Source organism: Lasioglossum baleicum, chromosome 6 (assembly GCF_051020765.1).
Source record: "Lasioglossum baleicum chromosome 6, iyLasBale1, whole genome shotgun sequence".
In the NCBI taxonomy this organism is placed as follows: domain Eukaryota; kingdom Metazoa; phylum Arthropoda; class Insecta; order Hymenoptera; family Halictidae; genus Lasioglossum; species Lasioglossum baleicum.
Genome location: NC_134934.1, coordinates 17531540 through 17559403, shown reverse-complemented (window position 1 = coordinate 17559403; position 27864 = coordinate 17531540). Strand labels below are relative to the sequence as shown.

The 27864-nt window shown below is 40.1% G+C and overlaps 2 protein-coding genes across 5 annotated transcripts in view; one reads left to right on the top strand and one right to left on the bottom strand.

Moving 5' to 3' along the window:
• Positions 1 to 17149, top strand: part of Ssh (Protein phosphatase Slingshot) — a 109499-nt gene extending 92350 nt beyond the window's left edge. For all 4 annotated transcript variants that reach the window (XM_076426305.1, XM_076426306.1, XM_076426308.1 and 1 more), the window contains 4 exons: positions 3633 to 3827; positions 10444 to 10713; positions 11821 to 12377; positions 13512 to 17149. In XM_076426305.1, the coding sequence (XP_076282420.1) occupies positions 3633 to 3827; positions 10444 to 10713; positions 11821 to 12377; positions 13512 to 15385 (2896 nt within the window). In that variant the 3' untranslated portion in view covers positions 15386 to 17149. The remainder of the gene's footprint in view (positions 1 to 3632; positions 3828 to 10443; positions 10714 to 11820; positions 12378 to 13511) is intronic.
• Positions 17150 to 18961: 1812 nt separating this feature from the next.
• On the bottom strand, positions 18962 to 23926 carry LOC143209956 (uncharacterized). Its single transcript, XM_076426316.1, has 5 exons — positions 23621 to 23926; positions 22619 to 22808; positions 21451 to 21652; positions 20826 to 21020; positions 18962 to 20182 (listed from the first exon to the last, which is right to left on the bottom strand). Exons 1-5 carry the CDS (start codon positions 23748 to 23750, stop codon positions 20021 to 20023), a joined length of 879 nt encoding a protein of 292 aa, XP_076282431.1. The 5' UTR covers positions 23751 to 23926; the 3' UTR covers positions 18962 to 20020.
• Positions 23927 to 27864: the final 3938 nt, after the last annotated feature.

The following is a 27864-nucleotide window of genomic DNA, read 5'->3' as shown; positions in this document are numbered from 1 at the left end:
ATAACTAAACAGCGGGTATTTATGCAAAGTAAAAATTTTCTACCTGATTTGCAACAAACTGCAGTGAAATAGAAATTGATTTTCTTTCCTAATATGTTTAGTAGGTTGAAAATAATATAACAGTGCTTTTAAATTCTCCTGACGTGTTTCACCTACTCATTTTTCTTATAAATGCATAAAATCCACTGTCCTCGTAACAACACTGCGTTTACGGAGCACTAAAAGTGGGCATTTTGGATTAATCAGACACCTAAAAAAAGTGGGCAATCAGACACCTTATACATGCATCTTTACAATAATTGTAAATTAAAACGTTTAGAACCCGTCATTTCCACGTAAACCTCGTGTTAATAACATTTAACACCCAGCGTTTTGCAATTCTGGTCGGTATGAACGGTGCTATACGTGAAAGTTTTTAAATCGTAATGACCCCACGGAATTAATGAAAGGTTAAGGTGTTAAGTAGACGCCTGAAGGATTTGGCAGCGACGAGTGTTCGGCAAGGGTATCGATAGTATCGGCATCGGTCGAGTGTGTACGCGTTACGTAAATGTTTAATTATAAATACGCGTCTGTCTACAACGGCGACGATAGTGGCACGTTAGGCAAAACTCTCCGAGAACTCGTCGATTGACAAAGAAAAGAAGGAACACAGCGTATTCCGTCAACAACCTTCTTCCCTCGCCACACCGGTTGAAAATCGAGAAATACCGGAGCCGGTTTAATCTAATCGCGTCGCAAAAGTGGACGAAAATGATCTATCCACGATCTAAGAGCCATCGGTTAGTGTCTGAGGATAGCGATAAAAATAAACTTGCTCTTAAGCGTACCTGGTGCAGGCTAAATATAATTTTACGTTCGACGGATTCAGAGCCGCACTTTTTTCTCGTCTCCTACACGATACGCGTAGGCTTATTAGGAGTTACTATCGCACGTGACAGAGTTAATGAAAAACAAGTTGCTAATTGAAAGGATGCCGGTACTTTATTCCAACACGACTTATGAATTCTCTCGTAATCTTCTGCGTATGGAAGACCGGGGCTGTAAGTTCCAATTTCGAAGAAACATATAAATATTCTCTAAATTTTTTAGATAAAATAAATATTCTTCTAAAAGAGATAGACATATTCTCGTTTTTAACGGATAATTTATTGTTAAAAATTTATCGTATTTTAAAATTCTTAACTTGAAATTAAAGTATTGTAATGGGTTTTTTAAAGTTTTTCATTTATTCGTCGTTGGGCTAAGCGGAACTTTTTGCCCAGTTGTGGGGCAAGTTTATAAATTAAAATAAATGATAATAAAACTACAGATCTTTTTTAGTACTATGTTGTACTAATCGCTTGATCATGCAATACAGGGTGTCTCAGCTGAAGGAGGCCACCTAAATATCTCCTTTATTTTTAATGAAACAAAAAAGAAATACTTATGGCATTTAAATGGTATCGAAGGAGGAATATCATGGAAGAACGATTTTTTTGTCCGGTCATTTTTTCATGGTTTTTTCAAGGTCATCGTTATTTCTTATCGGAAAAACTTCTTCTTTTTTTATTCGATCTTGTTATTGACTTAAGCATATTCAAATGTATTTTGTCAGCCGCTATAAGATGGAATGAAAAAAGATAAGTTTCCCCGATAAAAAAATGATTATGACCTTGAAAGAACTATGAAAAAATAACCGGACAAAAGAAATTGTTCTCCCCGATGATATTCCTTTTTTAAATTTTCAATATAGGCCCACATAAAATAGTTGTAAAATGCAACTTTTAGTATTTTTTCTATAATTCCGAAAAGTTGCAATTTTTGAAAAAATTTCTTTTCGCATCCTGTAGTGAACTAATTGCTCTAGCTTCCGAAAAAAATTCAAATCGTATAGTACAATATTATAAAAGTTATCGTCTTTTTCAGAGCGTCCCAATATTAATTCGAGTAACTATATCTGATTGGTCCGCGTTGTTCGTTAATAACTCGTTAACAAAACCGCGGAGATTTTGGAGATTTTCTCTCTCCGGGGGAATACATTTTTGGTCCCTTGTACGTTACACACAGTTATCCGTACAGTCAGTGTATTATAGTCCGTTGAAGTCCGCAAATGTCAGAGTGACTACTCTTTCACTAAATTTGCAGCCGGCAGAAGCAGTGAAAAATTGGATGAGTAATAGTGACTTCGAAGCAGGTCGAACTGCTCCGTCCTTGGCGAAACATTTTCGCACACCTGCGATGAAAGTTCATCTTTACATTCATTTACTAGGTAGATCCTGCAGTCCTGTTTCGTAGGCAGTGTCGCAACGTTTGCGAAACACTCGAGCGTTTGATTTAGGGCCGTACGATCCTAGAGATGCTACAGCAGGAATGTTATCCAGGCTTCGTTCGAAAACCGACTTGATTGTTTCACCCCATTAGCTTGAGAACACTTCTAGCTGTTCCTGTGAAAGCATACCGTGCATGCAAAAAGCATTCGAAAACTAAATTACCGATTTGCGAGAACGCCGAAAAGTTTCGGGCGTGAAAGAGTCTCGTTTTTCTGATTGAAATGAGAGAGATTGTATTAGTACAAATTAAAAAGAGAAAGCCTGGCAATCTAAAAAATTAAATTAAAAAAATTAAAAATGGTGCTCTGAAATTATTGTATTGATTGAGTATACGATACTATTTGAAACAGATTTATGTATTCGTCTCGTTTTTCTAATTAAAATGATACCAAACACGATATAACTACGATGTGAAAGTTTCGCACTTAACATTTACGGTAAAGGTGCACGAATTCTGCAAGTGTCAAGTCCGAAACTTGAATCGCTTGTAACATAACTAATTATGATTTAATTAGATCGTGTTTGGCGCGATCTCTTAATCGGAAGAAACCAGACAAATATACGATGATAAAAGTTTCAATGACCTAAACCTAAAACAATTGAATTAAAAAAATTAAAAATTGTGCTCTGAAATTAGTGTATTGATTGAGTATACGATACTATTTGAAACAAATCTATGTATTCGTTCCGTTTTCCTAATTAAAATGACACCAAACACGATATAACTACGAAAGTTTCGCACGGAACATTTACAGTAAAGGTACACGAATTCTGCAAGTGTCAAGTCCGAAACTTGAATCGCTTGTAACATAACTAATTATGACTGTAATTCGATCGTGTTTGGCGTGATTTTAATCGGAAGAAACCAGACAAATACGATGGTAAAAGTGTCAATTACGAAAAACTAAATTAAGGAATTTCGATTCTTGAATTTGAAAGGCTGAGCTGAGATCTTTGATCCGAAACTCAGGCCCTCTTTCTTGTCCAACCGCTATCCTTCTCTACGTTCGACACAAAGAATGTAGCACCTCTTCCGGAACTGTTGCTCGACAGACCCGACGATGCGACAGTTACGGAAATATTACTGTATCTCGAAAACTAAGTGAAATCGCCACTGACACGTAAGGGGAAAAGTTGTTGAACATGTTCAGATTTATAACATGTCTCCAAAAATCATCGAGATCGGAGGGCAGGTAGCTGCTCTCTGCAGTTTCACCGTCGAAGGTGCAGTGAAGTTTGCTATGCAAGAAACCTGGCGCTCGCTTTCTGTGTATTCGTTCGTTCTCGGTTAACAGTTTCGCGTGCCGAATTTTGTTTCAGGTCGGCCTTGCAGACGTTGCACAAGGTTTCGAGTAAGGCGCGCGAACAAAACTACTTCCTGGGTGGCCTGTCACACGACTGGGTCAGTTACTATGAAGAACGAATCGAGAGCGATCGCTCATGTCTCAACGAGTGGCATGCTATGGACAATCTGGAATCCCGAAGACCACCGTCACCGGACAGCGTACGCACCAAGTGAGTCCTGACTGACGTTTCGCAAAAATTTTATTCTCGTTCTGCGAATGACAGCCTTGCCTCGACGCGTTTGCCACTGGCAAACACGTGTGCCTGGCGATTTCATGTTTTGCAGCACATGATGTTCAGGAAATTGTAAAACTTCTGCTAGACTGCGGTTCTGGTATAGTTATTTATAACTAGAGTGCGAATCTTTATGCAAAATAAAAATGTTTTGCATTGATCGTGGGGAGCAGGAATAACAGAAACATTGATTTCATCCCTTAACGACTTTGATACATTGAAAGCAACATTACAACATTCTTGAATTTTTTGTAATCTCTTACTGTTTTATATTTCACTCAACCAATTCAATTCATAAATGCATAAAAATCCGCAGTCTATTTATGACAAACATCAGTAGATTCAATGCGGAAAAATATTTGGATAATTCCGAAATGCTGATGAATTATTTCTATTAGTTAGGGAAAGATTGTTAATGTTTATGTGGTTTGTATCTTGAAATTAATGCATAACAATCTAATATTAACCCTATGTATTTGGTTTTTCCTTTATTTATTTAAGTCGTATCTTTTAGTTACAATTATATCCAAGTCCCACGAATATAAATTACAACAAATTTTGAGAGCTATATTTAATATAATTAGTAAACAAAATTGTTTAGAATAAGTAGGAGTCAAGAAATTGTGCTTTGAAGTAAATTTCAAATGAAACACTTAATAGTAGGGTGCTGTTGGCAACAAAATTGTAGTCTGAAACTATAATAATATGTAAAATCATTTTAAAAGAGCATCTCTATATGGGCTATAAAAATGTGAACATTTTAAAAATATTTAAACCTAGAAGAGATGTGGCCGGAAGAGAAACTGTGTCACCCTGTATACACACAGAGCGGTCCATTTTTATCTTGAGACAGTCAATTATTACGGCAACCAGTAGGAATATGAAAAAATGTTTTATATAAAATATTCTTCATAAGAAAGGGCACATTTAATGGCGCTATACACATTTTTCCATAATGGCCCTTTAAGGGTTAGAAACCCATATTTTTATTTCATATTCTTATTCTACATCGAAAAATAATAATATTTCGTATAAAACATTTTTTCTTAGCGTGCACGGTGTTATTAAACAAATTGTGGTGAATATCCCAATATTTGTAATGACAAAAAAACTGAGTTTGATCTGAAGTCATAAAAATCTAGTAAGCCGTGGCAGGAATACGTGTGTAGTACATTGAGCATCGTAGGTGGCGTTATTGTCGCCTACTAGATGAAGATACACAATACATGTTGTATGCCATTATGCAAGCTTTGCAACATTTATCATGGTAGTATCGTTAAAAAATGGTAAGTTCAGGAAAGAAATGTTTTATACGAAATATTATTTTTTGATGTAGAATAAGAATATAAAATAACAAATGTGGATTTCCATTTGAAAAAATGAAGTTGCCCTTCATCTGACCCTTAAAGGGCTATTATGGAAAAACATGCATGGGGCCATTAAATGTGCCCTTTCTTATGAAGAATATTTTATATAAAACATTTGTTCATATTCCTGCTGGTTTCCGTAATAATTGACTGTCTCAAGATAAATGGACCACCCTGTATAACTGACAAGGTACATAGTTACGCGTCCATTTAGAATCGCCAGATTTGTAAGACTCGTGTCCCCACTCTACGACGCTACTCGTCACGTTTCCGCCGCGACCCGGTCACGTGACTAATCCGCTACTGGTGGAGCGAGGTAACTTTTTGTCCTCACCTGGCGACTCTGGTCCAAGTACACTGTTGTACTATTTTTTAACGAAATTATCATACCCCAAATATCGACAATTTCTCGATACTTTACTGTAGAAATACTTTTAGGATTGCACAATGATTTCTTCCCAAAAAAATGTTACATATTTTATAAATACAGAGTGTCCTAAAATTCCTTCAACAGCCGGAAATGGGAGGTTCCTGAGATCATTTGTAGCAATATTTTCCTTTGCAAAAATGCTATACGCGGCTTTGTTTAGGAGTTATTAACGAAAACCACGGACCAATCACAGCGCGACCTAGACGCGAGTTGGCACAGTCGGCCAATAGACAGTTGGTGCGCCATGACTACTGTGCCAATTCGCATCTAGGTCGCGCTGTGATTGGTCCGTGTTTTTCGTTAATAACTCCTAAACAAAGCCGCGGATAACATTTTTGCAAAGGAAAATATTGCTTCAAATGATCTCAGGAACTTCCCATTTCCGCCTGTTGAAGGAATTTTGGGACACCCTGTATATTAATCACGCAGGTGACCCCCTATACTACTTCTAAATTGCGGATGTCTGCGCGAATGTAGATATTTATGGACTAATCTGCAGAAATCAGAGCCAAAGAAAACGAGAACGTTATTGAATTTTATGAAACATTTCAGTATGCCGAGCTTTGGACTCGCGATCACGTGATCCCATCAAATCTGCGATCTAGTTATGTATTACGATAATTTATTTCTTCAACCGGTCGCTTGTCTGTCCAAGTGAAGTCCGCAGTTACACAGGTTTCCAGAGAGAAACTGGTTCGACTAATTACGAGGTTTCCTCCTCTTCTTAATAAGCTCTGATTGCCTCGTTATCGATAGAAGTTATACAAATAGATAAAATAATCTTTCCAACCTTCACCAACGCTTTTTAATGAACAATAAACAGAAATGTTTCAAGATAAATTTGTACTATTCGGAACATGTTTCACAATCTAAATTCTACATTTACATATTTGTTTTAAAAGCTTGGTATACACGGTGTCCCACGTAACAGTTTTCACGATTTTTCAATTAAGGATGTTCTGGAGGTACGATGGGAGACAAAAGTACAAGAAATTCGAAATCCATCAATATATTGACGATGAAAGCCATTCATGAGTATATTTTGCATTAAACTTTTGCGAATACTGTACGCTCTGTAGCTATAGTGGCGGACAAAAGTTTAAGACCGCTCTATAAAGAAGACGATAACTTTTTTAATATTGTACTATACGATTTTAACTTTTTTGGGAAGCTAGAGCAATTAGTTTACTAAAGGATGTGAAAATAAATTTTTTCAAAATTGCAATTGATCGGAATTGTTGGAAAAATACTAAAAGTTGAATTTTTAATTTTTTTATGTGGGTCTATATTGAAAATTTTAAAAATACGTTTTGTAGATCTGTGTCAATTAAACATATTCTGAAAATTTCGTAAAAATCGGTCGACGTTGCAATGAGCTGCAAACATTTAAAGATGGTAAAAATTGCAGATTTTCACGATTTATTGCCGAAAATGTTGAAAATCTGCCATTTTTACCATCTTGAAACGTTTGTAGCTCATTGCGACGTCGACCGACTTTTACGAAATTTTCAGAATATGTTTCATTCACACAGATCTACAAAACGTATTTTTTAAATTTTCAATATTGGGCCACATAAAAAAGTTACAAAATTCAACTTTTAGTATTTTATCAACAATTCCGATCAATGGCAATTTTTGAAAAAATTTCTTTTCACATCCTTTAGTAAACTAATTGATCTGGCTTCCCAAAAAAGTTCAAATCGTATAGTACAATATTAAAAAAGTTATCGTCTTCTTCAGAGCGTTCTTAAACTCTCGTCCGCTGCTGTATATTCAGTGGTCTACGCTTGTCGCGTTTCCATGCTAGTGAGAGACAACACGATAAATTTGACGTTTTGCAACAGTTTATAATTTTTTTGCTCTGTAACTGTTTAGTGAATCCTAATAAATTTTGAACATAATTAATTACATAATTTTTACTACATATAAAAAAAATTGTAGTTTCTAGTTGCGTTTTTTCAAGGTTTAAATAGAGTTTGAAGTGGAATTTTATGAATTCTCCATAAGAAGACGTGTTAAAATGTGCAAACCTTAAGTTGCTATAATTCTTAAACGGTGCAGTGAATCGAATCCAAACTTTGGTAATTGCATTAATTTAGTAAGAATTATATCTCGTCAAATTTTCAAAAATTTTGTTGCGTTTTTATATACCTCCAGAACATCCTTAAGTGCTTGCGATAATCTCAATTAAGTGCTTGCGGATCGATCAGCATGATCCGCCAGTTCCGCATAAACAAGAAAAAGCAATCGGCAAACGTCGTTGACGCAAATTCAGCTTGACGTTTTGCCAAAAGTTGACGTTCGATGACATAGTTTCCGAGATTTCGATTGTAGCGTGGCGATCACGTTGGTAGCGACCGAAACACACGTTTATTACTCTCCTTCGATTATTTCGAGTTTCTGCGACTGTTCGCCGTAATTCTGCGTCCACATGTTGGGTCCGCATACTTCAGCCGGACTCTAGAACTGGTTGCGAATAGTTGAGATTGCAGAATACATTTTATAGTGAAATTCGATACGAGCGAACGGAAGCAGTTTCCTCGTGGAAGTGGTTTGCTTTCGACAAGATTACACGTACAGCAATGTTTTTTCCTCGGAAATGTCAAGGACGTGTAATGTCAACCGCTTTATGCTCCCATAAATTAATTTTTCCCCGTAACTTGTTTTTCTACGCATGTTTTCGGTAATATGTAAATTCACAAAATAATATTGGGTCGGCAAGCAAGTTCGTTCGGTTTTTGTGATTTATTAGCAGCTGCACCTTGCAGCCGAATTCTTCGTATAATCTTCGAATAAATGTGAAAGTTCAAGTAATTACAATTTTTTGGCAAGGATCGAAGGAATTATGGAATTTTCTAAAAGGTGGACTATTGGAACGGATAAATAAAAACTCGCGAAAGTAAAAATCTTAGTTTGGATCGAGCACCCTTTCTAAGTTGATGCAACTCTTTCTTTTAATGGTTTTTCAAGGTCACCTTGAATTTTTTGCAAATAAACATATACTTTTCTTACGCCTATCTGTTACAGGATTCCAAGGCGAATTCGGAAACGTATCATAACATTAAAAAAATTGCTTTTTTAATTTTTTGCAATTTTTTAAATGTTATGATATACGTACAAATATTGATTTATACAGAGTGCACCATGGGAATTAAATTAAATAATCGTGTTTCCTCCGTAGATCAGTTTGTTTACGTATTCATGAATAAAAGAGACAATTTTGCAATCTTATATAAGATACACCCTACACAGACACACATATCGATAGGGAAATTGACATTGGAAATTAAAATCATTATACAAGTACAAAATGAATAAAACTTTATTGTTATACGTCGCATTATAACAATGACACATGGAAATTTTCATTTTCTTGATATTTTTGTATACATACAACGAGAAACAAAAGTTTCAATAGGAACATAAAATCGCCAGGCGCACAGTGCGTCGGAATGCCCGTTTTTTGGACAAAATTCCATATCTTAAAAACTATAAGTCATATAAAAAAATGTTTCAAATAAAAGTTATAGGGTATAAGGAGGAGTATATGATGATTGTATTTGTTTGGTATTGTTGTAACCTTGAGAAGTTCTATGAAGGTCACATTTAAAATTTCATACGGTAATGTACATTTGTGATTATGTATTCTAATGGGTGAGGTTAAGACATTTTCAAAACACTACAAAAACATTATTTTTGCATAAACCGTTGTCAAGATATAAGCATCCAAACTTGGCGTACCATCTGTAGTGGTATTGATTATATATGTATTACTACAAGTGAAACAAAAGTCAAAAGTCAAAATCGACTGTTTAGTAACGTGTTTATTTTCCTACGATTTTATAATAAATAATAATGATAATAATAACAATTTTTGTCCTCCTAAATAAATATTTTTTAAAATTAGGGGGGCAAGCTTGGGCAGAAAATTTTTGTAGAATTCGGTAAAGAACAGTCCTACGAATATCTTCTAGCAAAAATCACAAGACATGTTCTAGCTTTTTTACGAAAAGCTTAGTTAAAGTTATAAGAATTTTCGATTTCGAGTTTTAACAAACGGATCACTTTGAATCAATGAAATACGATAAATAATAATTGTAAAAACCGCTAGGGAGCCAAAATAACTAGTACACACCTTGAACTAAATGATCCATCGCAAATTATTCAATTTTTCGCTTTACAATACGTTGTATAATGTTTTCCCTTTATACGCGTACTTGAGGTTATAACACAACAAAAATTGACGTGTCGGATTATGACTGTGGAAGTTTATGCAATTTTTTCAATTTTCTGAGACGATTTTTAAGAAGGAGGAACCAAATAAAACATTATTTTCGGTGGCAGTAGCCTTTGTAGATCTGAAATATATCAAAATTTCACTAAATTCTGTCGAAGGATATATTCTGGCGTTTTTTGAAAATTTTCAGAAGCCATAAATGCGTAAAGATCCGCAGTCTAGCTATTATTGTGTAAACAGTCATGAATATATAGACTGCGGATTTTATGCATCCATGACAAAGTTGAGTAGCTTTAATTCGAACCAGTACAAAGATTAGTCCCCCAACCTAATAAATGTATCAAAGAGAATAAACAACTGCGCTGCTGCTAGAGTCTACCTCAGATGCAGAAAATTTAACCTAAATGAAGCTGTAAGTGAAATAAAAAATATTGTGTCATCTTGTGCTGTAAGAATGATTGTTTAGTCACTATCAATTCAAGGACTGAGTATACATGATTTCTGTTTTGTTTGCGACAGGCCCAGAGAAAGGGACGAGACTGAACGCGTGATCCGGTCGACGTTGAAGGAGATCATGATGTCCGTAGACCTCGACGAGGTGACCTCGAAGTATATTCGAGGTCGTCTCGAGGAAGATCTCGATATGGATCTCGGGGAGTTTAAGCCATTCATCGATCAGGAAATGCTGACCATTCTGGGTCAAATGGATGCGCCGACTGAAATATTCGACCATGTTTATCTAGGAAGCGAGTGGAATGCGAGCAACTTGGAGGAGCTCCAAAAGAATGGGTACGTTCGTCTTATCTCGTCCTCGGATCTCTTACATAAAAATCTATAATTATTGGCTCGTTACGTATGAAATGTCCAAATTTACAATGCCAATCTCACGAACCGTTTATCTCGAGAAATACGCGCATGTGTCTGCGCAAGTCACTTATTTGCCAAATTGATGAACTCCGCTAAATAGAAAACAGACAAAAATTAACGAAATATTCGTATAGAACAGTTTCTCCGGTTTCCTTCATTTTGTGATAACAAGCCGGCTGTGTTTCCGTTTACGTCCGTGCTCAGAATTGGGTGAAAATTTGGGAATAGGTTCTTTTTTTGACTAAAATGATGATTGTCAAATGGATTTTTGGCGACTCGGAAAAACATTTATCATTTCAATGTCAGTCCCTACTTTACCGACAAAATTTTTTTACTATTTTAATGTCACTCTAGAGTCTAAGTAGAGGTGGCATGAAGAATGATTCAATTATAGATCACATGTGTGAATTTTTATGGCGCTATGAGGTCAACAAAGCTGGTGATGCTCCATTTTTGTTAAATATGTATATTCTGGAAATTACTATAAAATGTTTTCAAAATTCCAATTGTTAAACTAATTAATTGAATATCTACAATGGGAAGATTATGCGATCAGAATTAGTTAGGATTAGGTCCACGCATACGAAGATACAGGAGTGGTGTCGGTAAGGTAGGGAGCGACATTGAAATGGTGAAAAAATTTTTTCAAGTCGCCAAAAATGCTTCTGACAATCATCATTTCAGTCAAAAAAGAGCCCCTTCCCAAAATTTCATCCAATTCTGAGCACGGACGTAAACGGAAACTTATTTATTTTAATTGCCCTACCACAAGGGTAGTTACAAGCTGTTCTGCTCAACAAAGAATTACGAGAAAATTCATGAACATTCTAGCTAATAGCACACACGACTATGAATTTTTTCGAATTTTTTACTGCGCAATCGATCTTTCAAAAATGCCAGAAACTTAAAATTGCTGATTTCTTTGAGGACCCTACTTGGTGACTCTGAATCAATTTGGTCTGGGGGCATTATCAACCAATATTCCATTCTCAGATTCACTTGAAGTAATTCTATGCTTTTCATCTTCAGCGTTAGGCACATCCTGAACGTAACCAGGGAGATCGACAACTTTTTTCCGGGCATGTTCACGTACTTGAACGTGCGGGTCTACGACGACGAGAAGACGGACCTGTTGAAGCATTGGGACGACACGTTCAAGTACATCACCAAGGCGAAGAAAGAGGGTTCCAAGGTGCTGGTGCACTGCAAGATGGGGGTGTCCAGGTCCGCCTCGGTGGTGATCGCGTACGCGATGAAAGCGTACAACTGGGACTTCTCTCAGGCCTGGAAACATGTCAAGGAGAAACGGAACTGCATCAAGCCTAACAACAGCTTCCTGCTGCAGCTGGAGACCTACCAGGGTATCCTGGACGCCATGAAGAACAAGGAGAAACTTCAGAGATCGAAGTCGGACACGAACCTAAAGTCTCCCACGTCGACGAAGGACCAGTTAAAAAAGGAGGAGAAGTCGGGCAACGCGGGAAGTGGCTTGCAAACTGTTTCGGGTCTCGAGCTGAAAAAAACGAGCCAGAGACCGAAGAGTTGGTCGCCGAATCTGACCACCACGGAAAATATGTTGCCTTCTGGTATGCAGTTGTTGACAATCTTTGGTTGTTACGTTTAGATGTCTTCGTCTTTTATATTTTTATTAATACGTCGGTTGACAATCAAGCAGCGAGCACCCTGGAAAGGGTTACACATTTAACTGCAATGAGTTGAGAGTGACGGTCCGAATTTGACCTTGGTCGAGCGAGAGTGTGGTAGCGCCCTTACACACCGCTAGATACGTGCACGAGGTTGCAAGGGTCCCGTACTTTTCAAACATTTGGGGCGCCTACGTAGTCACAATCGCTAGATAAAAGACCCACCAAGTGCGCTTGGTGTCTAAAATGGCCAACTTTTGCGTTTTCGAGGCGTAATTTTTATTATTCGGCAGCATGTAGCGGAGTTCGAGAAGCATTGGGCGGCGCGACAGTGCTGCCACTGTCAAGACACATACATTCAGCCACTGTATTGGTAAAACAGTGACTGAATACTGAGAAACAGACACTAGCGCTCCTAGCTAAAAATGCCATGGAACTGATACCTTGTGCCGAAACCCTCCGTTTAGGGGTATACTTCGTACTTTTCAAACTGTGTGTTTAAACACGTATAGTTTAACATAATAAAGGTTGCATTGACATTGTATGTGTCCCTGCAAGTGCGTTTGGTGTATGCTTTTTCTACAAGAACCCTAAATCTCCCGATATTTAAGAAACTGTATGTGTCTTGACAGTGACAGCACTGTCGCGCCGCCTAATGCTTCTCGAACTCCGCTACATGCTGCCGAATAATGAAAATTACGCCTCCAAAACGCAAAAGCAGGCCATTTTAGACACCAAGCGCACTTGGTGGGTCTTTTATCTAGCGATTGTGACTACGCAGCGAGACGTGGTTGGAAAAGTAAGGGACCCTTGCAACCTCGTGTAGGTATACAGTACCTAGCGGTGTGTGAGGACGCCACCACACTCTCGCTCGACCAAGGTAAACTAAGGACCCACACGCTTAACTTGATAAGCCATTACTGATTGTCAATTCCTTTGTTGGCACGGGCGAAGTAGCTCGTCGTGCATCGTAGTCCATGCCAACAAAGGGGTGCATTTTCGACTAGCAACAGACTAGACTATTAAGATCATCCTCAGTGCGCTTTCCAATCCGTAACACAATGACTTTGGTTGCAGTTCCGCTCTCGCAGTCGCTCGAAAGCATAGACAAGACAGGAAGCACGGAAGTGACACGCGAGGATCTGCTGCGCTCGACGAACCAGAAGTCGGACATATCTCAGGAGGCTCGTAACGTCCTGATGCCTTGCGGGAACGGTCAATCGTACAGCGTCTCCCAGAACAAGATCGTCCACTTGCCGAGTCCGTCGCCCGACATACCCAGCGTGAAGAATCGGATAATCAAGCTGGAGACGCAGGGACAGAAAAGGAGAGGTCTGGTGCTGAACCTGACGAGCCAGTTCGAGGGTGTGGGTAGCAAACCGTCTTCCCCGACTTCGGACAGCGACAATAAACCTCGCGCGCAGAGTCCGATCATGCAGGGTGTACAGGAGAACGGTCTCCTGGCACAGCAATCGTCGGAGGCCAAGCAGGACGTGTGGGACCCCGGCGAGAAGGGGACGAAGAAAACGGAGAGTGGTAACAATAGTGAATGTCTAGTCTGGACTGCATCGTCCGATGCAACGTGTACCAATTCGTGTAGTAACGATAGTAAGACTAACGACGTAGTGAGTGCGGAAAGTGACTGTGTCGCGATAACGACAACGTGTCCGACGTTGGCTGGTCGGAAAGCGAGGAGAGACGGTGACCCGTTCAGCACGCAGGTGGATAGAGTGTTCGACCGTGAGGAGAGGCACGGCGAGCCGGTGACGAGGGACTCGCCGAGCCGGCAAAGTTCATGGAACAGTTACGACAGTGCTGTGGTCCTGGACAACAATTCGGTACACAGTTCGTGGGCGACGCTGCCGTCGAGGAATAGTTCCTGGGGCTCGTATGACTTGCGATCATCGGACCCCCTTGGCTCTAGCGGTTTGTTTCCTTACGACAAGGAGGAGATACCTTGGCACCCGGGCACGGTGAAGCGCACGAAGCAGAAATTGGAGGAGAGCACGTCCTCCGGAACGGTGAAGCGGGTGTGTACCCAGACCTCTGATCCCGAGACGAAGGACCGACTGCCTGTCGAGGACGAGACGTATAATCCTGTGCTGTTGCACCGGGCGGGGTCCCCGACCTCGCGGAGCAGGGACTCGTCGCCTAGCCAAGAGACTAATTTTAAGGTCGATGTAAAAGTAACTGTTAGAAACTCGCCGAGTCCCATTAGGGGAATCGACATCTCGTCGCCGTCGATCCGTCAGGTCGGGAGGCTGTCGACGAGCGCGCCGGAGCCGTCCTCGCTCTCCTCGGAGTCGGACCTACCGGCGGCGTTAAGGTCCTGCCGATCGGAGAGCGAGACCTCCAGCCCCTGCGTCGTCAACACCACTCAGTGTCCTTCCGTGAAGCACCACAAGATGGTCCTCGAGAATCTTAGTAACAAGTCGATATACAATAAGCGCTGTCTGCCCGTGGACGACTCGCCGGAGGCCGAGTGCCCACGAAGCACCTCCGGCATCGTGAAGAATCTCAAGAAGGAGTTCGAGGCGAAATCCTCCACCAAGTCGGATGTGAAGATCCGAAGTCTGCCCTCGTCGCCGGTGATCCCGCACAATGAATCGAAGATTCAGGCCCCGTCCGAAACCAAAGAAGAAGAGAAGAAGGCCGCGTCCTCGCAGGAGAGCAAGGAGGACCGGTCGGTACGCGTCCTGGTGGGCAAGTACGAGGTGAAACCAGACTCCAGGAAGTCGAAAGCCACCGTCGAGTACAGCAGAAGGTCCGCGCCGATCAATCTGTCGTCCTCGTTGTTCGCCGAGCCACCGGAAGCTCCTGGCAGGCCGCCGGTGCCCTCGGCGAACGTTGTTGCGGTCACCAAGAAACAGCAACAACACGGCAGGACGCATCCTCTTGCCAGGCTGCAGGTCAGGCCTAGGCATAATAGTCCGGTTTACAACACCATGTAATACGGGAGAGATATGTTGACGGTCTTCTCCCACCGCTGTCGAGAATCTGAGCGCGCGTACCTGAATGCATAGGTATGTTGACGTGGCCACGATGAAACTGTGTGATCTCTACTGATGCCAACGAGTCGGGGATATGGTCCTCTTCGAACTCGACGACTAAATCGACCGGGATTTGCGTCCGCTTCCCACCATTGTCGAGCGTGTGCGAAGCAACGAACCTTCTCGCCACGGGTTGGCTGACTAAACTCTCCGTGCACCGTTTGAAACGCGGCAACTTTCTTCAATGTGAACCGAGCGACTTGCTTTCGAGAACTTGGAAGAATCAAAGTATTTTTTTTCAATGTTATTGTGGAGCGTAAAAAGACGAATCCAATCACTACAATACTCATACTATTACGATCGTTTAATCCCGAGACATTTGGGGCTGAATGTATTCAATATCTTGACTTCCAGACACATATATCTCGGGATTAAATTATCAAAACGATATGACCTTTTATACTGTACAAGAATCTTGCAATATCGTTTACAAATCACCTTCAAAAGCAAGTGGAATTGTCTATAAAATTTCTGTACACTGATACTTTCAACATCTCGACAAGACTCAAGTATTTCGGGCCTATCTTTAAAAAGTTAGACTGTTCTAAAGGATGCGTGGAGATGTTTCTGGCCGACTGCAATTGTAAATTGCGAACTGCAACTCGTTTTAGCGCTTAAAACTCGAACCCATCGCGAACAGATGGAGATTACTTCGCCACAAATCATCGACAAAGGCTCTACTCAAGCGTCGAGGAACCTTCAGCGTCCATTATGAGCTTCGAGCTTGTCTTTGTCGTCTTTGTACTTCTTTTTTCTTTTTGACCGGCGAACCGGTAGTGAGAAGATTCGTTGCTACTCGCGAGAGTCTTTGTACTACACTCCGCGATAATTAGATAAAGACAGGTCACCTATTTTTTCGATACTTCTTTAAACAAATGCAATTTGCAAACTTGTCGTACTGCTCTCTGTAAGATCATTACTCATGGTAATTTTTTTGAACAACAGCGACACGAAAGACTGCTGATAATAGTTTTTAGTAAGGCGAACGATAGCTTTTACTCGACGATCGGATGTGAACTGTGGAGCATCGAGTGCTGAGAAGCATCTTAACAATTTGTGCAATTTTATAAACACATTGTTTCGAAGAGATCGTTTTTTCAAATTCGTTGCTATTGTTGTTATTTGAAACGAACGAAGTTCTGTTTTTAATTTTGTTCCTCATTTCTCGTTGGAATCGTGTGTCTACGCTGTCTGGATCGATGTCTGTAACTAAAGCAATTAGCAAATTCGCGTGTCCTTCTAGCCGGCTGTCGTTGATCTCTAGTGCCTGCAAAATTTCGCTTTTACGTTTTTCTTTGCACGTGCTTCTGTCAAACGAATCATGAAGAACGATAATATTTTCATAGGAGACACATTATTATCATCAGTCTTTTGTTCCACCTAGCGCTAGTTAATGGTAATTGAACGCGTGCGAACGGGGCGAAAACTTTGTAACAAAAGAAAGAAAGAAAGAAGAGAATGATACAGAAAGTTTCTATATTGCATCAGTTTCGTGAGACAGTGAAAAAATAGATAGATAAATAGAATATTTATTGCACCATCCATGCATTTTACATGCTTTTGGATATTTACATAGAAATACTGTACATTCAGTTTCGCTAACCTAAGGTTGTACAATATATTCATTCAAGACACGGAAACTGTTATTCCTACGACACGTCGTCAGAGACCTAAATGGGCTTGGAATCAAACGTGATGGTTCACGAAGGACGTCATGTAAAACAAATTAAAAGAAAGAAAATGAGCGCGGGGAAAAAAGCGTAAAAAATAAAAAGGCGGAGCCAGTCTTGAAGACGTTCGAAGGCGAGAGAGGAGCGCGTCGGCTCGGTCAGGCTGTGAACGAAAGGTCCGAGGTCACGCCCAAGCTGGCTCCTCCTTTTGTCTCGTTGTGATTGCCGAGGGCGCCGAGCGAATGATGTTGTATACAAAGAGAAGAAACCGAAACGGGATGAAAAGATAGACCTCGGAGCGACCGTAACGTTTAAGCTATAACTATTAGTGATTTAGTGCAAATGATGTGATTAGGATGGTGCACGAGATGTATGCGAGATGAGAGAGAAAAGGTAGCGAAACCGCCCTCCATTTCACACTGGAGGGCTCTAAACCCTGTTCGACCAATCGAATTATCATCAAAAAGAAACTGTAACACTTTTGCACCCCCACCACACCAACCAACCACCCACCTACCCACGATCGCGGCATCGTCGTGCGACCCGATTGATTTTCCATTCGGTTGACAGTACTGCTTTTTTACCAACCAGTGACGACTATTCTCCGGCGAAGATTCGAGCATTGTGACACCACCGAGCAAGCACAATGAGCCACAAAACGCCGCTGGGAACGCTGCGTCGTGCGTTCCCACGAAACAAGAAATAATAAACGAAAAGAAAATTATATATGTGTCTAGGTCGTCGTCTACAGACATATCATCGGACCGCTCGTTCTGTTTGCGTTCGGAAAGCCATGTTGACCAATTTTATACTCCTCGTAGCCCCCTCATACCCCGTCACTCCATCCCCCCGAATCACCGACAACCCCCCAACCCCCCGGATGATGATGAATGCGAGGCTCGTTTTGATATGATGCACCGCGATGACTGTGTGTGTAGAAATATATTTTATTACCGAGATAATTTTGCAAATAATTTTCTCATACGTTCATTCTAACTGCTGTTGTCTCTCAGACGAGGTATTTGAGAAACGAGAACAATCCCTGAGAGCGAATGCTATTAAACTGTAACACATTATATTAGAATAAAAAAAATGTTACTTCGCCAATGTTGTGATTTGCGCTTGAGAACTCTGTGGATCACGGGGGATTATTAATTTTTCTCTTTCTTTTTTTGTTTTATACGGGCCGCGGTCAACTAATGTCTACTTTGAAGTGTGGCATCGTCGGCGAAATCCATCTTCGCAACAGAAATTTTATAATAAAACGATCCGAATGATTCGTCCTCTGGGACGGTTCTTCTTATTTTACACTCCCGGCCAAGAAGATAGTGCTTACGTAGCAATAAGAACGTGTGTTCGTGAAGAATAAATATGCAGGCAGTGTTCCGATATCGCGCACCGTTTTTCCTACGATGGATGGCTGCTAAAGGCGCTTGCAGCCTCAATAACGTAAGCTTCTCGGTAAAATTAGGTACCTTGACCACCCCGCAGAATTTGAAAAGATTTGTATGATTTGATTCTGAAAAATGAATGTATAACATGTGCATTTGTGTATATTTTGTAACTTGTAGGACACTTCCTGAAGTTTTTTTGTCCAGAACAGATTTTTTCGGAGGGCTCCACTACCTCGTCATCATAGATACGTTACTGTTTTTTTCCGCGCAGCTCCTCTGGCGGCCATCCCTCGTACGAAAAACGGTGCGCGATATCGGAACACTGTATGCAGGGCATGTAAAATTCAAATCAGGACTTTTAGGACCTCCTAATAACATAACTTTCTGTATAGAATGCGAATTTTTACTATTTTATTTTTCATAAGGTGTACACAATTAGAAGACTAAAGATCTTTATGCACATTGAAACTTTTCTTATATCGATCGTGTGAAGCAGAAGTTAAAGAAATGTGTTCGTTCCTTTAATGATTTTAATCACTTGAACAGGGTGTAACAATGCACTTAAATTCTACAATTTGGTATTTCACAAATGCATAAAATCCACAGTCTAACAATTAGTTATCCATAGTCTAACAATTCTTTTTATATATAGTTTCCGGATTTTTTCTTCACTCAAATTGTTCCATTCGAGAGAGAGAATGTAATAACATTTTACAATTTCAAACATAATCATCAACATATTTGGGGAACATATTTGCTGGTTCAATTAAGTCTTCTGTAGTACCTCGATTATCCGAACCGACGGTACCTGAATGTTCCATTATTCGAACGTGTATTGTTCAAGCTAAAGAGTGTTCCATATACAATGTATACTGTACAAATCAGTAAAGCTTTAATCTAACACTGTAGCTAGGTAATTGTTCTATTATCTGAACACTAATTGTCGCACTGATTAGTACGGATAATAGAGGCTCCACTGCATCGTGAATTAAACGAGTAAATATAATCCAAATTGTGTCGTGTGTGGAGTCATTTCAATTAAAAACAAAATTCCACGAATGTGTTGGTAACAGTCTTGCAACAAACAAAAAATAACACTCCGTCGACAAAATAGTTTTTCATTAACTTTTATTCCTAGACCTGGTTTCTTGTTGTTTTAGGCTTCAGAAAAATCCGAAAAAATTCCAAGGTGCTTATTATAGTCTCTAAATTAATATGCAAGCGATATTTAATATTTAAACGTTTTAGCAATGAAAATGAAAATTGTGAAGAAATATAGCCGGCGGAGGGTTGAAACGAAAAAATTGTTGTCACTGGAAATTGAAGACAACGCATATGTGCCATCTTTTTGACTGGGAGTGTTTTTCGAGCGGCTGCAGGACGGGCATTGACGGGAACACATATTCAGCTGTCGTTGAAACGTTTAATTTTCACGGGCGACATGTAAAATAGACACGCTGTTTCGAATATCGTCAACCAGGTTGAGCGTCTATCTCGAAGATGCGTCTGCCAGCACAGAACGCGATTTGCGGTACCACGGCAGCCGTTTTCGTTTTCTTCGCATGCCTGGGGTTCACCGGGCCTATGTCCATGCTGTACGTGGCTCCGTTTAAATTCCTGATCATCGCCAGAGTCTATCGAAGAGAAAACAACGTATTCGTTGACAATCAGCTGATCGAGATCGAAGGTCAACGGGCCCAGTAAGCAAAATGCTCGACTTTGGACAGCAGACTGTGCCAGCAGAATACTGGCAGAATACTACATCTGCGTCCGAATAAGTATCAACTTTATGCTGGCACGGTGTGCCGGTACAACATGAGGCTAGAACAGTGTGTCCAGACAGGGGTAATCGAAAAGGAATCGGGGGGAATACAAGTACCCCCTCTCTGATGACCAGAGTAATATGTGACACGTTGCGCGACGAGAATAGAGTAAGGCAGAGTGAGGCGAATGGAAGACACGTTGCGCGTGCGCGATAGAGACTGAACGGTGGAATAGGATAGTGGAAGGGGATAAAGGTGGAGAGGGAATGAGGTTCGTCTCAACCTCACCTGGCCACACTGTGCTAGAATGAAGGCCCTCTATAACGAAGGTAGAATTCAGGACCGAGCTGGCTTCATTCTGCTCTCAGCTTGTGCCGGTACACCAGGCCAACAGAATGCCACACATCTGCGTCCGAATAAGTATCGCTTTATCCTGGCACGGTGTGCTGTCCAACATCGAGCAGATTACTGTCCATCATCGAGCAGAGACCTGGCTAACTGTGTGGATACTTACAGCGTGAGATCTCAAGTCGATCACCCTGAAGAGATTGATGTCGGTGCCCCCGCATGCGAGGAACATGTTCGTCACGTATTTCCCGCAATAGAGCAAAGAATGGTAGCTGTCGGGTTCCAGAGAGACCAGCAGCTTCCCGCTGGCATAGTCCCACAACTGAATAGGGTTCCGCCTTTGCCAAGCACAGGTCAAGATCTGTTTACAGAATGTACAGGGTGTTTCAGAATTATATGTCGCGACCACAATAGCGTGATTCTGCATCTCTGGAGATTTGTTACAAGAATGGAGCGCAAATAACTTAGCATTGAATCTCAAGATCGAAATTGTTTTATACAGGGTGAGGCACCTAAGACTTATGTACACCCTGGAAATATCTCAGTTGCTTTTAGTAATACGAGAAAATGTTTCAGGCAGAAAATGTTTGGTTCAGTGGGGCTAATCTGTTTCTGTGTTAGGCTCGGTATTTGGCGACAGGTTTTGATCTGCAGATTCGGAGCAAATAATATTGGCGCCAAAATGACCGCCTCTTGCTTGCTAAGTATGATTGCAGACATTAGGTCGTAATCTGCTCGAACAGATTCTGCTGACTGAGAATATAGGAACGCAGAAGTCCCTGTACGAATACCTCTTTGCCATTTTTGGTGATGTCGAGCCCATCGCCGCACATGTGTACACCGGAAATGCGCCGAAGCGCGTAAGGTTGTCTGGTGTCCCAGAACTGAATTGTGTCGTCCCAGCCACCAGAGATCAGCTCGTGCGCCGATTTCGGGTTGAAACACGCACAGAAGACCCTCGACTTGTGACCGTCCATGACTTCCAACGAATCGCTGGAACGATAATTATTCTAGCTGCATTTCATACTCATTCGCAGGGAGCCAGTTAGACATTTCATTCTTTCTTTAACAGTTTCAACAAATTGTAGTTGAATGATTTCATGAACTGAATTTGTCCCTCAATGTCAAATTGGCACAGTGATGAACCACAGTGACTTACCGATTGGTAAAACAACCAGGTAAACAGTTATTTTCCGATGATCTTTTATTCAAATTGATGAGTTAGTATTTACATCTTAGGTTTTTTGGTTATGTGTTTCGCATTAAAAAAATAAAAGTCACGAAGTTTCGGACTTCACCTACAAATAACACAACAGTGTAACTTATTTCGAGAAAACTGTGTGAAATTGACGCGAGGGATGGATGAGGATTAATCAAACAAAAAATAGTTTTGCCATAAATGCATTATAAAATTATAAAAATAAAGCGGAAAGCTTGCAAACCGAGCGGTCGTCGTCGAGATCGTGTGATCATGGAGATAACCACAAGTTGAAACGAACTTAAAACAGATTACTTGTGACGTTATTATTATTGTAAATAGTTGTCGGACATGGTGGAATTGTACAGGAAACAATCGCGATTAACGAGAAGGTTAACGAGAAGAAGGGAACATTGCAAAGGAAGTTCGCTATGAATGATTTAACCAACTGCGAGTGGAGTTAGTATGAACAGAATATCACTGTAAAACGAGAACAAAGTATAGCTGCGTTGTAAGACTTCTGGCATCGTCTGTTTGATCCCAGGGCTCTAAACCACTCTAAACTCTTCGTGCCTTCGAACACTGTTATTATTGTCATTATGCTAGCCGCAAAGTAAACGTACTGTAATTGTAAAAAGAGAAACTGTCCGATTTTCATTCGACGCGACCACACCGAAAAATTCCCTTTCGAAAGAGGGTAATTGTTTCCCTTCAAATCGTGCTCCACCTGGTGACTCTGAACACAATGCAACATATCAAACCTTGCTTGAAATATCCTTTCCAACGTGTTGGTTTCCTCGTCGTATAAGTAAAGCTTCGCATCGTCTCCTGTGGTTACGAATTTTGGTAAGTGAGAGTGGTAAGTCAAGCTAAGGGTCTGCCTCTTCTCTCGTATTGTGTAAAGACATTGGGAGCTTGGATAATGCCAACATTTCACGCACCCATTGGCATCTGTAGTCATTAAAAAAGAGAACAGTGTTGAAGCTCTCTTGATTTCTTCACGACTGAATTAATAACATGACGATCTCGAATAACTCGTAAGTTATTCGCTGTAAAAAAAAAGTTCAAGCAAATGTTGCATGGGTCCTAAGGGGACATACGGTGCTGCAATCTGATTTTTGTTACTACGATTTTTTATCAAGGTATGAAAACCTTCAGTTTTTTAAATAGAATGTCCAATATTTTTGATCGAACTTGGATGATGGGGCTTGGCTGCTCTTTACTTTACCGGACTGAAAATTTGTGACTTTCTCCTAGAAATTATGATGTATTTGGTATGTAATCCAGTAGATTTGTACCAGGGGCGACTGCTCATCGAGGTTTCGATCCTGTAGGATTGTGTAGGATCAATGGTGCAGGAGCTATGCTTACTTAAAGTTGAGCATTTCTGACAGGTAAGAGCGCCGCCATATTGGTTTGTAGTGATCGCACGCCGCTTACCGAGTTGGTTAGGATTAGGTCTAGCGGGGGGGGGGGGGGCGGAAAGATAAGCGGCTCGCGGTCGTCACTACAAACCAATATGTCGGCGTCCTTACCTGTCAAAAACACTGCAGATTGCTCAACTTTAAGCAAGCATAACTCCTGAACCATTGATCCTACAGGATCGAAACTTTGTTCTGCAGCCGCTCCAGGTACAAATCTACTGGATTACATACCAAATACATCATAATTTATATGAGAAAGGCACTTTTAAGTCCGGTAAAGTAAAGTTTACCCTGTGAGTTTACTATAAGTAGAGATGGATCTCTAGAAATGGTACTAACATGTTGCAGTTACAGTTCTCTTGATCGGATGCGATTTATGAGCCGGCCTGTGTTGAACCGCAGTCGTCGGGCTCGGTTTCTGTGTCATTTCAGTGTCGCGCAGTGTCAACACATCTAGCTCAGAGTCCATTTTGAATAATTTAACTGTGCCATCAGTTAATCCAGCTGCCAGGAAGTCACGAGCCTCCGTGTAACATATGCAAAGAACGTCTTGATCATTCTCTCTAAAAGAACGTTGCTACGTCGATCGGAATGTTCAGAAAACGAATCTCATTCTCATTGTTACTAAAAATATGTTTCATCGTGTTTGATCATTAGACTGCGGAACTCGATGCAAAATAAAAATTGCTTGCATCAACTGCAACAAACGAGGACCGATTAAAAATTTCTTTCATTGTTTAATAATGTTTATGAGCTCCGACTAATACATTGATGTTCTTAAATTGTTTAAATACATCTACTCATTTTTATCGTAAATGCATAAAATCCGCAGTCTATATGATCATTACTGAGATCAAGGAACATTAATTTAATTTGAAAGGAATTTAGGATTAGATTAATTAAAAAGGAAAAATATTTTGAGGAAATGTCAAACTCATATGTCCACTTAAACGATGGGCTTTTACTTTTTGCTTCGAAGTAGTGTTTGTATGTTTAAATTCTACAGTAAAGTTGATTTCTTTGGTAGTTGTAGCAGTAAAACTAAATTTGCATACAGCTGTTTGAGAATAGTCACATTGCCATCTATTTGTAGTCGATCTTGTGACGGCACTCCAATGTTACTCTCTTGGCTGAGGCCTGTCAGGGAATGCATCGCTCGCCGGAAGCTGCGACCAACTTCCTCTTTCACCGTAGCTATTGGCGAAACGAATGAGAAACATTCAAATACATATAATCATACCCTAAGTAATGCGACATTTTTTAATGTCGTTGAAAGGTGAAATACTAAAACATGTTCATAACCATTACTATTCTATGTACTGTGATCGTCCAACAGGAGATGGCAGCAGTGTCGCCAGATCGGGGAAATCGAGGAGAATACAGTTTACCCCCTCTCTGATAACCGGATTAATACGTGACCAGTCTACGGCTTAGTGGGGGACGTTGGAGTGTGTGCATGGTGCTGGAATAGGATAGTGGAAGGGGAAAAGGAGGAGAATGTGTGAGAGCCGTTTGGCTCATCTGGCGACACTGGAACTAACCTCTATCTATCACACTTTTCTGAGGGAAGTCCGAACACCTCCATAATACACCGTGATCACGGAGTAGGGAATATCACGTGCTCCCTACAAGTTTTCACTGCCATCTCCTGATGGACGATTCGAGTAAATTTCCCTTGATTTTCGACGAATCGAAGTGTAGGTGTAAGTATAATAGATGCAATCAAATGTGGGGTAATTCTGTGAGAAAAAATAAAATTGTTTCATTGGCCTGTAAGACTGTTTTCAAGAACTGTAAAGTAAACACTGTCGTGTTTGTTCTGACTTAAACCGTCTCGATTTTTACTTATGGAGTGATAGGAAATCATACGGAGATGAGTCACTGACCAGTGTTCCGTCTTACAACAATATGCAAGGAGATTCGCAATATTTACATCGGATGACCTAATATTTGGAATAAATTAACAACAATAGTGAAATAGTACAAGAGTGAAAACAAAAGCAATATATAAATATTTTATACAATTCCATTCCATGTATCAGAATATGAAAACAATAAACAGTATAATAATATATGTAATTCGTTAAAAGCAACATTCCGTATTGCTGCACGATAATCTATGATTTATTTATCTGAGAAGTGTCACATTGAGTCAAAGTGAATAAAGGTTTACGATACGTACCATTTCACATAAAATCGTAGCTGGATTGAGATTTACAACTATTTATGTAACACTTTACCCGGTGACAAAGCAGTCATTCTAATACATTAGTTATTTGACGAATATAAGGTTAGTTACAATTGTAAATGCAAAGCTGACGATCGATTTAGATTTAAAATACAGTGGTCGCGGAAATCGAGATAACTTCAGACTTCGCTGCGTGATTTATCTTGTACCAAATCGAAATCAATTAGTTTTCACCGCGTTGCTATTTTTATATCGAAAATATATTTAAATAAACTCTCATTATGTCCTGGCGAGATCGTAGGAAACAATTGTTATATTTTTATTGTATCTTTCATTCTAACTGTATTGTATCGTCTAACGCAGCTGCTCACCTCCTCTCCCCCTCCTAATTTGGTGGTGGATATTCGTAGTATGATTCGATTCGCGATTTGTACCATGATATGTTGCATGATTTGTAGCATGACTTGTTGCATGATTCGGTGCATAATTCCACAATTGAAATTAGAATTGATTAGAGTGACTGTTACGTCCTAATTTCGAACCTACCTGCATTCACCGGCTTCGGTTCGGGTAATTGAGGATTTCTTATAACTAGACTGCGGATTTTATGCATTTATGACGTAAATGAATACGTCTAATTTAAAATAGCAAAAATATTAGAAAAATTTAAACATACTATTACATTATTCTCGACCTACTGAAAAACAATAGGGAAGAAAATAAATTTCTATTTCACTGCAGTTTGGAGCAATTCCACTAAGAAATTTTTATTTTGCATAAAGATCCACAGTCTACTTATAACTAATTGGTCTTGCTTGTGGATTCGGATAGTTGCTCTAAATTAATTTTCTCGAAATTATCACGTGACCCAGTGGAATAGGCTTACAGGGGATACCACTGACAAAAAAAAGGCATTAACAGTAGTACCTCATGGGTGATGTAAAAATCTATTCATACAAGCGTCGCCCCAAAGCGCCACGTCCTGAGGTAGGTCGAGATCTATGACCATCATTGGCAGCGAATCGCGCGGCCATGTCAAGGAGGCACAGTCTTCGGGAAAGGATTTTTAGTTGTGTAATGCGTTATAAATAAAATATAAAAATTTGTACGCAATATTTCACACTCTACATGTACTTACAAATTTAAAATTGTTATTTAAGTGGCAATAAATAAAGTTGTAAAATTTTATTGGTGAAAAATAAAGAATATTAGTTACCACAGTTAATGTTTTCTTATTAACGTTCCCTTTTCCCCACACTCAAAAATCTCAAAAATTGAATTTCACTACTGACTAGTCGAAAATGTTTCGACTGTCTGGCTTGTCGTTGACTTGTACTACTGAATTTTTCGTGCCACCTCCTTCGATATCGTGTGCTCCTAATACAAAGATCACTTTTTGAGGTTATCGAAATATTTTCGAAAAATCGAACTTTGTATTAGGAGAACATGATATCGAAGGAGGTGGCACGAAATTCAGTAGTGCAACTCAACGACGAGTCAGACAGTCGAAAATTGGCGAAAATTTTCGAAAATCTCGAAAATTGAAATTTGTATTAGGAGAACATGATGGCCGAGGAGGTGGCATGAATTCCAATAGTATAACTCAACGACAAGTCAGATGGTCGAAAATTGGCGAAAATTGAGAAAGTATTAGGAGCACATGATATCGAAAGAGGTGGCACGAAATTCAGTAGTGCAACTCAACGACAAGTCAGACGGTCGAAAATTGGCGAAAATTTTCGAAAATCTCGAAAATTGAGAAAGTATTAGGAGCACATGATATCGAAGGAGGTGGCACGAAATTCAGTAGTGCAACTCAACGACAAGTCAGACGGTCGAAAATTGGCGAAAATTTTCGAAAATCTCGAAAATTGAGAAAGTATTAGGAGTACATGATATCGAAGGAGGTGGCACGAAAAATTCAGTAGTACAAGTCAACGACAAGCCAGACAGTCGAAAATTGGCGAAAATTGAGAAAGTATTAGGAGCACATGATATCGAAGGAGGTGGCACGAAATTCAGTAGTGCAACTCAACGACAAGTCAGACGGTCGAAAATTGGCGAAAATTTTCGAAAATCTCGAAAATTGAGAAAGTATTAGGAGTACATGATATCGAAGGAGGTGGCACGAAAAATTCAGTAGTACAAGTCAACGACAAGCCAGACAGTCGAAAATTGGCGAAAATTGAGAAAGTATTAGGAGCACATGATATCGAAGGAGGTGGCACGAAATTCAGTAGTGCAACTCAACGACAAGTCAGACGGTCGAAAATTGGCGAAAATTTTCGAAAATCTCGAAAATTGAGAAAGTATTAGGAGTACATGATATCGAAGGAGGTGGCACGAAAAATTCAGTAGTACAAGTCAACGACAAGCCAGACAGTCGAAAATTGGC

Bases quoted from the DNA above. Each gene is read 5' to 3' on its own strand.
- LOC143209956 (XM_076426316.1), bottom strand. From the start codon at position 23,750: ATGGACTCTGAGCTAGATGTGTTGACACTGCGCGACACTGAAATGACA. The intron at 22,809-23,620 runs GTTAGTACCATT...TAATGACTACAG, and splicing joins GAGAACTGTAACTGCAACAT to ATGCCAATGGGTGCGTGAAA. The intron at 21,653-22,618 runs GTTTGATATGTT...TTATCGTTCCAG, and splicing joins GAAAGGATATTTCAAGCAAG to CGATTCGTTGGAAGTCATGG.